The 13,082-nt window shown below is 46.6% G+C and overlaps 1 protein-coding gene across 17 annotated transcripts in view; it reads right to left on the reverse strand.

The window, feature by feature from the left end:
• TENM2 (teneurin transmembrane protein 2) overlaps positions 1-13,082 on the reverse strand; it is a 1,132,942-nt gene that overhangs the window by 210,583 nt on the left and 909,277 nt on the right. For all 17 annotated transcript variants that reach the window (XM_044229881.1, XM_044229874.1, XM_044229866.1 and 14 more), the window contains one exon: positions 6,479-6,601. In XM_044229881.1, the coding sequence (XP_044085816.1) occupies positions 6,479-6,601 (123 nt within the window). The remainder of the gene's footprint in view (positions 1-6,478; positions 6,602-13,082) is intronic.

Genomic DNA, 13,082 nt, shown 5'->3' on the forward strand with positions numbered 1-13,082 from the left:
TTTGCTCCCTACCTAGGAGCTGGACAAAATGGGGACATGGTGATCATTTGGCCCTAAGAAGCAGGTGCTCCATGATGGTCCTGGCTGGTTTATCTCCAGCTTCAAGATGAGATTTCTGGGATTTTTGAGGGAACACTCTAATGATCAATTTTGCAGGCTAGGCTACCTCTATAACTCCACGGAAGATTGCTCATGTAAATGTGAAGCTATTGCCTATTTCAGAAACATGTACCTAAAATTCCAACCAGTTAAATAAGACTGATGTCGAGCAAAACGACAGCCTTCCGTAGCCACATTAGGAGCTAATCATTTCAGAAAATGTTGCCATAATTCATTTATGGAAACAGCGAGACTATTCCCCAAACAAGTGATAACGGGAATGGACTCATAGTCATACCAGGGAAATGAAGCCTCATATTAATACTTCCTAAACTTAACCGAGCTCCAGAGGTACCTCGGCATAAATCTGCCTTACAGATTATTCTGCCTCACATAGTTTTATCTATTGCAAATAAAGTCGAATTCAGAATATTGCTTCAGTCATTACACCTCGTTTCCATTTATTTGGGAATCAGGACAACCATCTGAGGGTTCTGTTTAACCAAGAGATAGGCAAAAAGATTCTCCTAAGGACATTAGATTCATTGCCTCGCACTAGAGCTCGTCTGAGTCATCGGCAGCCCGTCAGCCTTCACCCCGCTTCTGGCTGCCTGTTCTTCAGGAATAGATTTCTATCCTGAGCTTTCACTGCTCCCGTGATGTGTTTACAACTTCGCACAGCAATAATGATTTTTATAAAATCCTTCAGCACTTGGGACTACATGTGGCCTCTACATCTTTTGAAATCCCAATTTGTCATCTTTGATAAAAATGGCCAACTCTTTGCCACTAAGGGGGTTAATAGTCATTTATATATCTGACCACTCGGTTGAACATGATTCCGCATTCACTGATTCCGCATTCACTTGTAGTTCGGTTTATTAGTCTTATTGATAGCAGCTACAATTTACTGAGTGGTTACTGCTCCTGGTTCCTTAGGATTTTTCCAGTTTTCAGATTAGAGGACCTGGAGATGCAGTGACTTGCCTAAGGTCACACAGCTCTTACGTGGTGGGGCCAGGATCGGAAGCCACATCCTACTGTTTTCAGAACCCATGTATCTAACTGCTACGCTCACTGCTTTTCAGATGCTGGGGTAAGTGCAAGACACGCAAAGGGGTGTGCATCCAAGCACACAGCAGAGAGCCCCCTGTGGATGTACAGGTCAACTCTGAAAGAGAAACGTGCCAACACAAGTAAGGACTAACGCACTAGGGAGGGAAATTGATTATCTGGCTGTTAGTACACGTGTCAAGCCACAGGGATGTCATGTTCAACAGAAACTATACAGCTTAGAAGAGGGTGGCGGGTCACAATGAGAAGCCGAAATCACCAAGATGAGGCTCTTAAGCAATACTCATCTATAACAAAGGGAGTGTAAGATGGCTTCCAAAATGAGGGGAATTGTTACACTAGTGGGTGGGCTATTGGTTTATTTGCCAGGAGACGTGCAGTATTGTGCTGGTTGGCTCAAACATAACCACCCTCGCCCTTCTGGGAACTTCACTGACTTTGAAAAAGCCCCATGTAGGGAAGTGATCATTTTGAAACCCTGGGCTGTGTTCATTGAGAGCCTGACAAGAGCCAGAGGAAGAATTACCAACCTCCCTGCTAATCTGGCTCCTAGTACCATGCATTAAGCCAACTAGTAAAAATCATTATGAAGTTTTTGCTGAAAGGGCAAGTGTAGAAAAACATGTTTCTAAACAGAATAACAGTCTTTGCCATTTTTTTCCAACTTGCATACCATCTGGAAATTCTGATTTTTTTTTCAAAGGGTAGGAAAGAAATGTGCTCCAGGCACAAATAAATGTTTACAGCTGAGTTATAAACCGAGAATGGTGGGGCTTAAAACAGACAGGCTGGCAGTGATGGAACACGCGCTGCAGCGAGACAATAATGCTGTGGGGGACGGGCCAGCTTGTTTTGCACATTGGCCCTTTTGAATGGGAAGTCTTGCTTCCCACTGACCTCATCAAGCAAATGTTTGGGAACAAGTCTTCACATCTGGGTTTGTTCTAATTCTTAGAAAGGAAAGGAAAAAGATGAAGCAGAACGATGGTGTATCTTGACATTCTGAAGGCAGCCTTCACCTTTGGAAAATACGACACCTCACAAGAAGTGGCAGCCCGGGGATGCTTGTTAAATGGAGCAACTGAGAGATGGTGTGCTGATGTCAGTGACAACTAATATTCACGAATCTCTTATTAAGCCCCTGATAACCACACACTGTGTTTTACAAGCATCGTCTCACTTATACTGGATGCCAAGTGGGTGAGAGGTATGTTTTACAGATGAGGAACCGGTGGCTGAGGGAGGACACAGGACCTGCTTGTGTGCATGCAGCTGAGTGATGGAGCCAACCAGCTGGACCAACTCTAGAGTCTTCTATTACAGAGGATCTGTCGATGGAATGTTACCAAAAATATGTCCATCACTGGGTCAAGAAGGAGAGGCTGATATATTGGGAGTTTGGCCTCTTCTCCCTCATCTCCTATAATTTGTTGTTGCAGAACAGTCCAAGGAAAATAGAAGTGGTTTTGCAAATGATACAGAGCATCAGGCAAACTTCCATAATGGGTCAGATAACAAAGACTTTAGGCTTTAGTGGGCCATCTCATCTCTGTTGCATTTACTCAGCTCCATTGTTGCAGTGCAAAAGCAGCCATAGGCAATGAATGAACATGGCTGTGCTCCAATAAAACTTTATTGGCAAAAATACATGGCTGGCCTTATTTGGTCCCCGAGATGTTATTTGCTGACCCCTTATATAGAGGACACCTTGAATTTAAAATGAATGATGGGTTTTGAGAATGATCCATGAAATTCTACTTGGGAGTTCATTCTTTCTTAAGATCAGCGCACAAATTGGCTACATAGGATATGCCCTTTAAAAGCTCTTGTAGTCTTTGCCTCTGGGCCTAGCCAATCAAACTGGATTCCCTTATGTTATCTGACCAGGTCAGAACACTGTATTGAATCTTCGTTCTCAAGGCTTATCTAATCCCAGATCTATAGAAAAAGTGCTCTGTGCTCTTGTAATGAAGATGTATGAGTTCATTCCTTTTAACATAGAAATACACTCGAGATGGTGAGTGATTCTGGCAGTCTGTGGGCTCCCTTTTCTTGAGGTGAAACCCAACCACCAAACCAACCACATGAAGGTTTAATTGAAAGAGAGAACAGAGAAAAAAACAAACGATGAACAACAACAAATGGAAAAGGGAAGACAAAGCCCAAAGAACATACTCTCCTAACTAATTAATCAAGTGCTTTGTTTCCACTAACATATCAGAGTGTGTAGGCTGCCCTGTCTATTAGGCTCCTTTCTAAATCTGAGCAATGTAAACACTCCTAAAGACCAAGTAATGAAATCTCTATCGATGTGCCATCCTAGCTGGAACTCACATACCCTTGTTTTGCTTACATTTTAATTTGCTTCTGCTGGATAGTTACCCAATAATTGCTTAATAAGATTAACCTCCCTGGCAATGTGTGGTGTATCTTGATTAAAACATTATCGGAGTGAAGGATTATCGTATACCACAAAAAAATGGAGGGGGTGTTATTTAATTAACTTATTGCCAATATATCTTGATTGTCTCTTTGAAACACTGGAAAACTAGTCGATTGGAATTGATTCAGGTTATCTAAATGTATAGAATTGGGGAGTGGGGAGGAGGGAGGTCCCTGTGTAAAGAAACCAAAACCTGGGGGTGCCTGGGTGGCTCAGCCCCTCTGCCTCTGGCTCAGGTCATGATCTCAGGGTACTGGGATCAAGCCCCGCATTGGGCTCTCTGCTCAGCAGGGAGCCTGCTTCCCTCTCTCTCTGCCTGCCTCTCTGCCTACTTGTGATCTCTCTCTCTGTCAAATGAATAAATAAAATATTTAAAAAGAAAAAAAAAGAAAAAAAAGAAACCAAAACCTGAGGTCACTTTTTAAAAAAGACGTAAAGGGGTGTGAGAAAATGAAAATCTTTCTAGTTATTTTTTTTTTTTTAAACCAAACTTTGCAACAGCTTAAGAGATCTGCTATCTTCAGTCTTAGGAAGAGTACTATTTTGGTGTTCAGAAAGGAGATGTTCCCAGTTTTCTTTCAAGTTGAAGCAATTTTAAATTCTCACACTTTTTCATAAGAATCCTATTGACAAAATTCATTGGACAACAATTTGGCCACCACTTCTCTGTCTCATAACTCATTTGGAAAAGAACTGGCGATGTTATAGGACTTACACAACATTTTCGAGAGCACATTGCATCAGAGGGGAACATTGTGGTCTTTTCCAAAGACACCATGGAAAGTGTTTCTTCATTTGTTAATTCAGAGACACCGTACTCTTAGTTAGGACTTGTTCTCCCCAGGAATCTACCATCTTGCTGGTGCGGGATGCTCACGTGGGGGTGGCCGTTGGAAACAGCTTAATCACGAATGCGCAGAGCGGCTGACCTTAATTTACAGAAGTTAATGCCTATCAGCGACTCTCTTTGGTAAGGGATGCTATTTAAAAAGCATTTGTGTGTAACTTCAGGATGTAGACATGTACGAAATCCATCCCTGGGCCTGATGAGCCAATATGCACATTCACTTTCAAATGTGTGTCCTGCGTTTTTCTCAAAGGACAGGGCGCTGCTGACTTGCAGATTAAAGGGCGTTCATGGATCAAACAAAGCAGAGACCCTCTAAAGCTGTGTTTCTCAAAGAGCTGCACTGTGGACCTCTTGGGCAGGATCGCTCTTCGCTGTAGGGGCCGTCCTGTGCACGCGGGATGTTGAACTGCAGCTCAGCCTCTCCCTGCTAAATGCCACTTTCACCTCCTCTAATTGGGATAACCAAAGAAGTCTTCAGTCATTTGCCCAGTGTCCCCTGGGGTCCGCAACACCCCGCGGAGGACCACTGTCATAAAGGAAACGGGAGTTGCGGATGGTGTCAAGTACTAGAGCAGAACGGACAGCACATAGGAGGCCGACAGGCACATAGGAGGCTCCAGGCTTTTTGGTCAGTTAAGGCAGAACATGGTCCATTAAGGCAAAATACACTCTCCATCTTTAGGTCTAGTTATAGTTACCCGATAAAGGAAGGCATAGAATTTCATTCTTAGATAAAACTTTTTCATGCTTACTTAAAGGTAATTTAGTATTATGATTAGGATAGATGAGTAAAGTGATTCTTAAAGATTAGATAAAAAGACAAAAAAGTCACACTCAAAACCATTAGGACAACTCTGGGGAGAATAATTGAAGCACCATGAGCATTTCAGGATGACTCACGAACACCTCTGGGGGAAGATGAATTCTAGAAGCTTCTCTGTGGGAAATGACTGTGCTAAGGAAAACGCCGACATCTTGCCCAAAGATGCACAAGGCACAGACTTGAGTTTAAATTCGTCCCTGCCTAGGTGTTTGATTTGGAGGAAGTTTCTAAAACATCCTGGGCCTCAGTTTCCCTGAGATGATTCCCTCCCGTTAAAGCTGCTGAAGGCAGGAAATGCTAAGCTTGGCACACACCAGGGGTCCAGTAAATGTTCCTTCCTTTCCTGTCTCTGAAATACCTCTGTGGGGTATTTTCAGAAATGTGGGGGCCAACTGCCCAGATGTGCTAAGAGGCAGAGTGGAAGCGTCGATGTTTGGAGAAGCCCTTCTGTACCACCTCACATCCTGGTGATTTCCATCCAGAATCAAGCACAGCCCACTGGGTGCCTGGAGGCTGCTGTGGTTTTATTAACTGCCCCACTTCCCCGCCTCCCTGCAGTCCTGTTTCTCTCTTCCTTCTTAGCACCTTGTTAGCACCTATTTTTTTTTTCCCTACAAGAATACAGTTGCTTAATTGCTTCAATAAACATTTCCACGGCCCCCTTTACTGTTCTGAGAAGAGGAGCTTTGTTCCCCAGTTGTCAAAACTCTTTTCTATTCTCTCCCAAAGCGGAACAGCTTAGAATCTCTTTCATGCCAGGCAGCGCTTCCTCCCTGGGGAGGCTGCAGCTCTCCTCTGGGGAGAGGGCTCTGGTCTAGTGGCGTGTGCCGCCTGCTGCTCTCTGCTTTCGTGATTAGGCAGGACTTTCTCCTGCTGCTGCTGCTGCTGCTGCTGTTTCTGCCCGGGCCTTGGGAGGCTTTCAAGTCACTCCAGATAGCACAGGTATGCACATGGCACAGAGATGGCACTGTGCCAACTCAGTGACTCAGCCAAACACAGCTAACAGACAGGAACAGCAAACAGCTTTGAACAGGGGCAAAAAGGGACCATTTTGTCCCTCGCCCCCCCCCCCCGTTTCTTTTTCTTTTCGCATACCTTCCAAGATTTGGATTAGAAAACCTGAACCCATTGGCAGGAGCTCTGAATTTCCCCGTGACCTCAAGAGGGCAAGCAGCAGCTGTAACCTCACCTTTGCCTCCAGATGGCATTGTTGCCACATCATCGTTTCCTGGTAAGCCGGTCCTTATCCCATTGTTAAAGGTGTGCCCGTCTGCCGGCTGCAGTTGCCAATTGAGTCCGAGCAGATGCATTGCTGCAGGAGAGACAAAGTAACGAAAATATGAATAGATAATTCAGCAATGCAAATGTCAAGGGGGAGGGCCGGGTGCCTTTGCCAAGTGATTGCCATTGTAGGAAGCTGCAGTTCAAAACCGGCTTGCCCTGGGCCATGGGGATTAGCTAAAGACAGAAAGCAAGTAGATCTGGGTGGTTAGGACTCCTCTCCCTGGGCTTCTGTTCACCCGCTTCGGGGAGAGAATCTGGAAGGTGGGCGGAGGAGGTAAGAGAGACCCTAGTTCAGACAGTCTGAATGGCGCTACCAAGGAGGGGGAAATGTCCCTTTGGAGTTACTGTCAAGGATTCTGCTCCATCGTGTCCGGCCTCCCTCGCAGTGCAGACGCGGTCGTTGATAGACTGGTGGTCCCGGGGCACTGGCAAGGAGAGCTTCACCCAAACTACTCACAACGTAAATCAGTTTCAAAATGGGACTAGCCAAATGGGACCTGTCTGCGGTGTGACCGTAGCTACCCTGGGTTAGCAATGCAGCAGGTAGTGTCAGACCCACCGGAAAGCTCAGCTTTCCATTCCAAGCTTTCCAACCGCCTTTTCCTGCTGAGTGCATCCCTTTCAGCCCATTGTGGGAAAAGCTTGGGGGGTGGTGGTGGAACAGGGCCCTTTCCGGAAAATATTACTATTACACTTTCTTCTTTCTCACACCCTGTGCCCGCATCGCCACACTACGGGACAGAATGAGCCAGAGCACAAAGGCGCTGTGCTAAGGAGGTAAGCCTGTCTGTCTTGCTTTACTTCCCTGTGCACAGGACACCTCCAAACACAAACTTCCTTCCAACCTTCTCGTCTTCCTCGTCACCCTGTGCCAGTTCCCCTCTTCCCTGGGGGTTTAGCAAGCTCAATTCTCCCATCTCCTATGGTTCTGGGTGAGTTGTTGTCAGGAGAATGGCTGGGAGGGAAAGGCAAATCCCAAACACCTATATTCTTTCAAAGTCCCGATCAAAGACATGCTTCATTTGCAAATAAATAAGGAGTTCATTCCTCTGCATCCTGCCTGTTCAAACAATAACGGGGGCAGCACCCCGTCTGTCTGGCATTTCAACCGGACACAGGTTGATGCTGTGGCTACGGTTCTGGGACTGCAGGAGAGAAAGGGCTGTTGACAGGGAAAGGTTCTGAGTATGATGCGGGATGGGAGAAACAATTAACCACAGGAAACGCAATTAACAATGCTTAGGAAATTGTTCACACAGCAATTAATTCTGCATGCCTCCCACCACTTAAAGTCAGGCTGCATTCTATTAAGGTTAAAAACCTATCTTCAAACAATACAGCTCAGATTGATGGCCGCAGATTAAGGTGCCAAGTAGTCCCTGGGTATATGTCTGCTTTTTTCTTACATACTTCCCCATCGCAGAACCACATTCCACTCCCCCCCCATACATTACTTTGAAGTGCAAGGCAACTCTTTGAGATGATAAATACTAATAAGAATAAGTGACATTTACTGTACAGTTTCCGTCAAGGTAACACCTAATTTTCTCTTGCAGTTTATCCGTTATATGTAGGTCACTCACTTGAAGAGACCGGATTCCGTTGCCTCAAATAGTGACATATTTCTCTGTACAGTGAAAACTGTACAGAGGTCAGGAAATGAGAACTAATCATGGCGGCTTCAAGATAACGATAGCTTCTGATTTGTAATTACCAGGTGAAGGAAGCCAAGGAATTAGCTATTTTAGAAGGATTCCTTTTTTAATGTTGCTCTTGGGTTCTTGGGGCTTGCCTGGAGCTAGGCTGCTGCTGATGTGGAGGGGTGGCTCTTTCACGGCGTGGGGTGGGGGGAGTGTCTCCCTGTGTTTTAAGACAGACACGGACAGGTGCTGCTATGACTGGGGCTCAGACCTACCAAAGCCTGGATTTTCGCATCTACGGAAGGAAAGCGGGGTTCTTTTAGGCAAGAACGGCAGCCTCCCCGGTGCCCCATGAGTGTGAGATCTCTTTTCAGAGTTGTTCCCCTCTTCTAATACCCCCGGAGCATGCTGGGACCATCAACTTTGAGAGGACAGCAAGCAGATAAAACCCTCATCTTGCTGCATGGAAAGAGAGCATTCATGAAACCCGTGTTTTCTCTGTTTCCGGGGATGCTCGCCCTTCCCTTTTTGTTTTGGATTCCATAGCAGCTCTTCATTAAAAAATTAAAAAAAAAAAGTATTCTGAGAACAAGAAGACTAGAGACGGGATGAGAAGGGTGAGGGTCAGAGTTTACAAGGAACTGTCAGACAGCTCCCAGAAGTGAAAAGAAAAAGAAGAAAGTGAGAGGGAGATGGGAAAAGGGGAAAAGCCAGATCTGCGGAGTGTCAGCTCTGTCGTCCCAGCAGAAGCGAGGCAACAAAGATGAAACTCAAGTTTGGGCATATTTTCTGTTGTTGAGTTGAATGTTAAGTAAATAAGTGAGAATTATATCAGGGGTATAACCACCTTCTTTTGTTTTTTGGGAGGGAGTCTGAAATAGGCTTTTGTTTGTACTCTTTTTTTTTTTTTTCCTTGATCAGCTATTTCTTCTCTCTTGAGTAAGAAAATGGGACTATCTTTCTGGCCTAGGGGGGATGGACGAAAGTGTCCTTAGGATAAGGACCCAGGGGAGCTGTGAATTAAATGAGTTTCCTGACTAATGAGAAATCTGTTTCTTATTCTGCTACTGATTTGCTCTATGACTGGGGCCGAGAAATCCATTCCCTCCAACCATCTCTCCCTTTGCCTTCTGAAAAGGTTTCCCTCTCCAGGAGGAGTACTGGCTGCTGAGGGCCTGGGAGAGGTCGAGCATCTACCTCCAGAGATCCAGCAGAGGGTCTCGAATCTAGGAGGCACTCCACAAATGTTTATTAGGATAGATCATGACACCTGGGGGCAGATACGAAGGGTTGGACTGCAGGACATTGTACTCTCGTAAATCAAAACCCACCCCACAGAGGTGTGAAGGGTGGCATACAGGGGTGCTGGCAGCAATAGGGACGAGTCTGCCTCGAGGAGGGTCTGTCAAGGCCTGCCGCCCATCCCCGAACCCCGCCTCTGGCCCGCAGTATAGGAGACACTCTGCAGAGGTCATCTTCGTCAAGAGTCACGGCTTACATTCAGGACGGTACTGTCCTATCCCCATTTCACAGACGAAGAAACTGTTGACTATGAGGTTTGATCCCCCGGGGGTTTCAGAATCAGAGATTACAGTGGGAAGTGGTTATCTGCTTCGTATTCCACAGTGATCTGGGTACAAATCCTGGTTTGCAATGGGATCTTGGCAAACCTTGTCTCTTTCTTGAAACTCAACGATCACCACACTGTGGTTGCTGAGTGACCATCTCTCTATTCAGCATGGGGGGATACACCTCCTCCTCTTGTTGGAGTCAGATGCGGCCACGTGACCCAGAAGCACACACACTTGTATGCCTTTTTGCCCTCTGCCACGTGGTCAGCCATGGTTCAGTCTTGAGCCGTGGCTGACCCGTGAGAAGACATAGCAGGAGTGAAGAAATAAACTGTTAGTGCCAAACGCCGCTCAGAGCCTGGGTTCTTTGTTTTAACAGCATGGCTGAGACCTCCCTGACTGGAGACGTTCACTTACCACAGCCCCCACTTACCTACGGGGCATATGTGCCAAGACCCCCCGCCCCCATGGATGCCTACAACCGTGGACAGTACTGAACACTATACACACACCTATGACAAAGTTTAATCTATAAATGAGGCACAGTAAGAGATTATGATAATAACTCATTATAATACAGAACCATATAAAAATATACTGTCATAAAAGTTGTGTGAAGGTGATCTCTCTCTCTCAAAGTATCTCACTATGCTGTCCTCGCCCGTCTTCTTGCGATGGCATGAGTCAATTAAATGTCTCTGTGATGAGACGGAGTGAGGTGAATGGCGTGGGCACTGTGGCACAGCGTTTAGCTACTACAGACCTTCTGACCACTCCATCTGTAGGAGGAGCACCTGCTTCCAGACCGCTGAACCTCAGAAAGCAGAACTGCAGGGAAGGACTACCGTGTAAGCCCAGTCAGACCTCCCATTTCTACACAACGGGCATCTGTGCATTCCTCCCTTCAAGTTATTTATGTATTCAGTCAGGATCCTTTCTAAAATCCAGCCAGGAAAAGCTAGGACCGCTCCGTACTTAGGGTCACTACATTTGCTTCTATGAACAGCAACAACACAAATAGCTCTTTAAATATTATGTCATTAAATATCCAGCTGTGATCCATTCTCAGATTCAGAGTTAGAAAGTCTCAAGATCTTGGGTGAACGCCAGCCTCATCAACTTAGGTTTTCTCCAACGAGGCTCGTTGGATGCAGAGGGGTGGTCCCCTCTCTCGCTCCCCGCAAATGCTCTAGCAGCTCCTCCCCAAAAGGTCCTGTTCAGACCATCCTAGGGTCAGAAGTGAAATGAATTTGGGAGGTCCTCTCCCTCACGGGACTCACCCCCATTGACAGCCAAAACGCACAATTTATCATGATTTGGCAGGTGCTGCTCCAGAGAGACCCTCTGATGGAACATTGGGGCTTCATGGGTCAGCAAGGATGGAACGGGGAAGAGCTCCAAGTGGAAGTTCGTGTAATCCAGGTGGCAGCTGGGAAATCAGCCACTAAAAACACGAGAGGCAGCCAAGCCCTGCAAGTATCCCTCTGGCTCAGTGGAGAGAACTTTCATCAATGTTGAAAGTGAACCAAGGCAGGGTGGACAGACCACACGCAGATCCCAGACTTCAGCAAGAATAATAAACAGACCCACTTGGAGTCTGGGTGGTATTTCCTTAGTGAGGTGGCCTGTGTTTGTGCAGGAGGGGCTCTAGGAGAAATGCCCCGAGGGGGAAGAAGGGAAGATTCAGGGGGAAAGGTTGCCTGCAGGTACCAGAATCCCCCAGCAACCGCAGGACCAGAGATGTTAGGCCCTGAAAAGGGGCAGCTTGGAATGGGGGCTGTCTGAAATAGTAATTACGGTATGTGTGGGCCCTGCTGGGTGCCACTTAGAACCTTCCATGTTCATTGGCTGGTAGAGGATCAACCTGACAAGAGAGTCAATCAATATGTCAACAGAGCTTCTCAGAGAGCTGCTCAGCCCCTGCTTGTCAAAGAGGGCAAACACGGGGGCCACGGATGCTCCGTGTTTGCTGAGCAGGCCTCCAAGAGCAGGGGGTGTCTTTAAAGATCAGGCTTGTCGATATATAACCGGAGGAAGAGATTGGGCTTTCCCTTTGAAAATGGAAGCCTGGAGGCCACGCAGGGCTCAGGAAGCAGGAGGAGGGAGCCTTGCCTGCTGGTTCTTGTGGCTCAGCGCGTGGCCAGATTCACAAGGGCCTTAGAGACTATGGCAAAGCTCCTTCAGAGACAAAGTCGGCTGGGGCTCCCTGCCCCCCCCACTCCGCAGCAGCCAATTTAGACAACAGTGCCAGGACTCCCATGGGAAGTGTAGCCAATTCCAAAAGTGCCACTGCTGAGAGGAGAGAACCACAGTGGAATAATCAGGACTCAGAGGCACAAATGCTCACCCTGAACTTGCACAGGCAATCTGCAAAGGCACTTTTGCAAGCAGTAGTGAAAATTAACACATGCAAATGAGCCTACTCAATGATGATGGTGACAATTAACATTTATTTTGGCAGTGTGCCAGGGATTGGGCTAATTATGTTAATTGCATCATTTATTCATTACTTATCATTTGGCAAATGTTTCTTGAGCACCTACTGTGCGTCGGGTATGTTCTAGGGTCCGGGAATAAAGCGGTTAACAAAGTTCCTTGCTCTCACGGAACTTACATTCTAGTGGGAGACATAGAAACCACACTCATACCAGTGAAAAGCAGAGCATGAATAGGGTAGGGGATGCCAGGGCATGGGGGTGAGTAACTGCACGTTCTTCTGTTTAGATGTGGACTGGTCAAGGGTGGAAGGACTGGAGCCAAAGCCGGAAGGAAGTGAGAAAGCGATTCAGGCTGACATCTGGGGAACTGTGTTTGAGGTTGGCGTAGGGTCAGTGGGAAAGGAGAGTGCAGGGTGACCGGGAAGGGGGCTGGTGGGGACTGGGTACCCCTGGAGAGGCTTTGCCAGATCAGATGGCTCTGGAAGATTCTAAAGAGGATGAAAGCCCATTTATTTCCATTCTCACTCTAGGATGTGATCATGTAATTTACATTACAGATAAGGAAACTGAAGCTCAGGCAGGTGAGTGACTTGCTCAAGATCCACAGCCAGTAACTGGGAAATCTGGAATTTACACCCAGATGTTTTGTAGCTGCAGAGACAGAGCTCCCAACCCCTATACTATCCTGCTAGTGACTTACTCAGAGTCCTCACTGGTGGCCAATTAGGCCCCGAATTCTCTAAGTGAACCACTCCTCAGCAAAGACTGAACAGGGCAGTGGGCTACAGAATTACCTACTAAATATTGTCGGGGCTCACTCAGCAATAGACACCTCCCTTTGTAAGCAGTCATTAGTCTTC

The sequence above is a fragment of the Neovison vison genome, chromosome 1 (assembly GCF_020171115.1).
Source record: "Neovison vison isolate M4711 chromosome 1, ASM_NN_V1, whole genome shotgun sequence".
In the NCBI taxonomy this organism is placed as follows: domain Eukaryota; kingdom Metazoa; phylum Chordata; class Mammalia; order Carnivora; family Mustelidae; genus Neogale; species Neogale vison.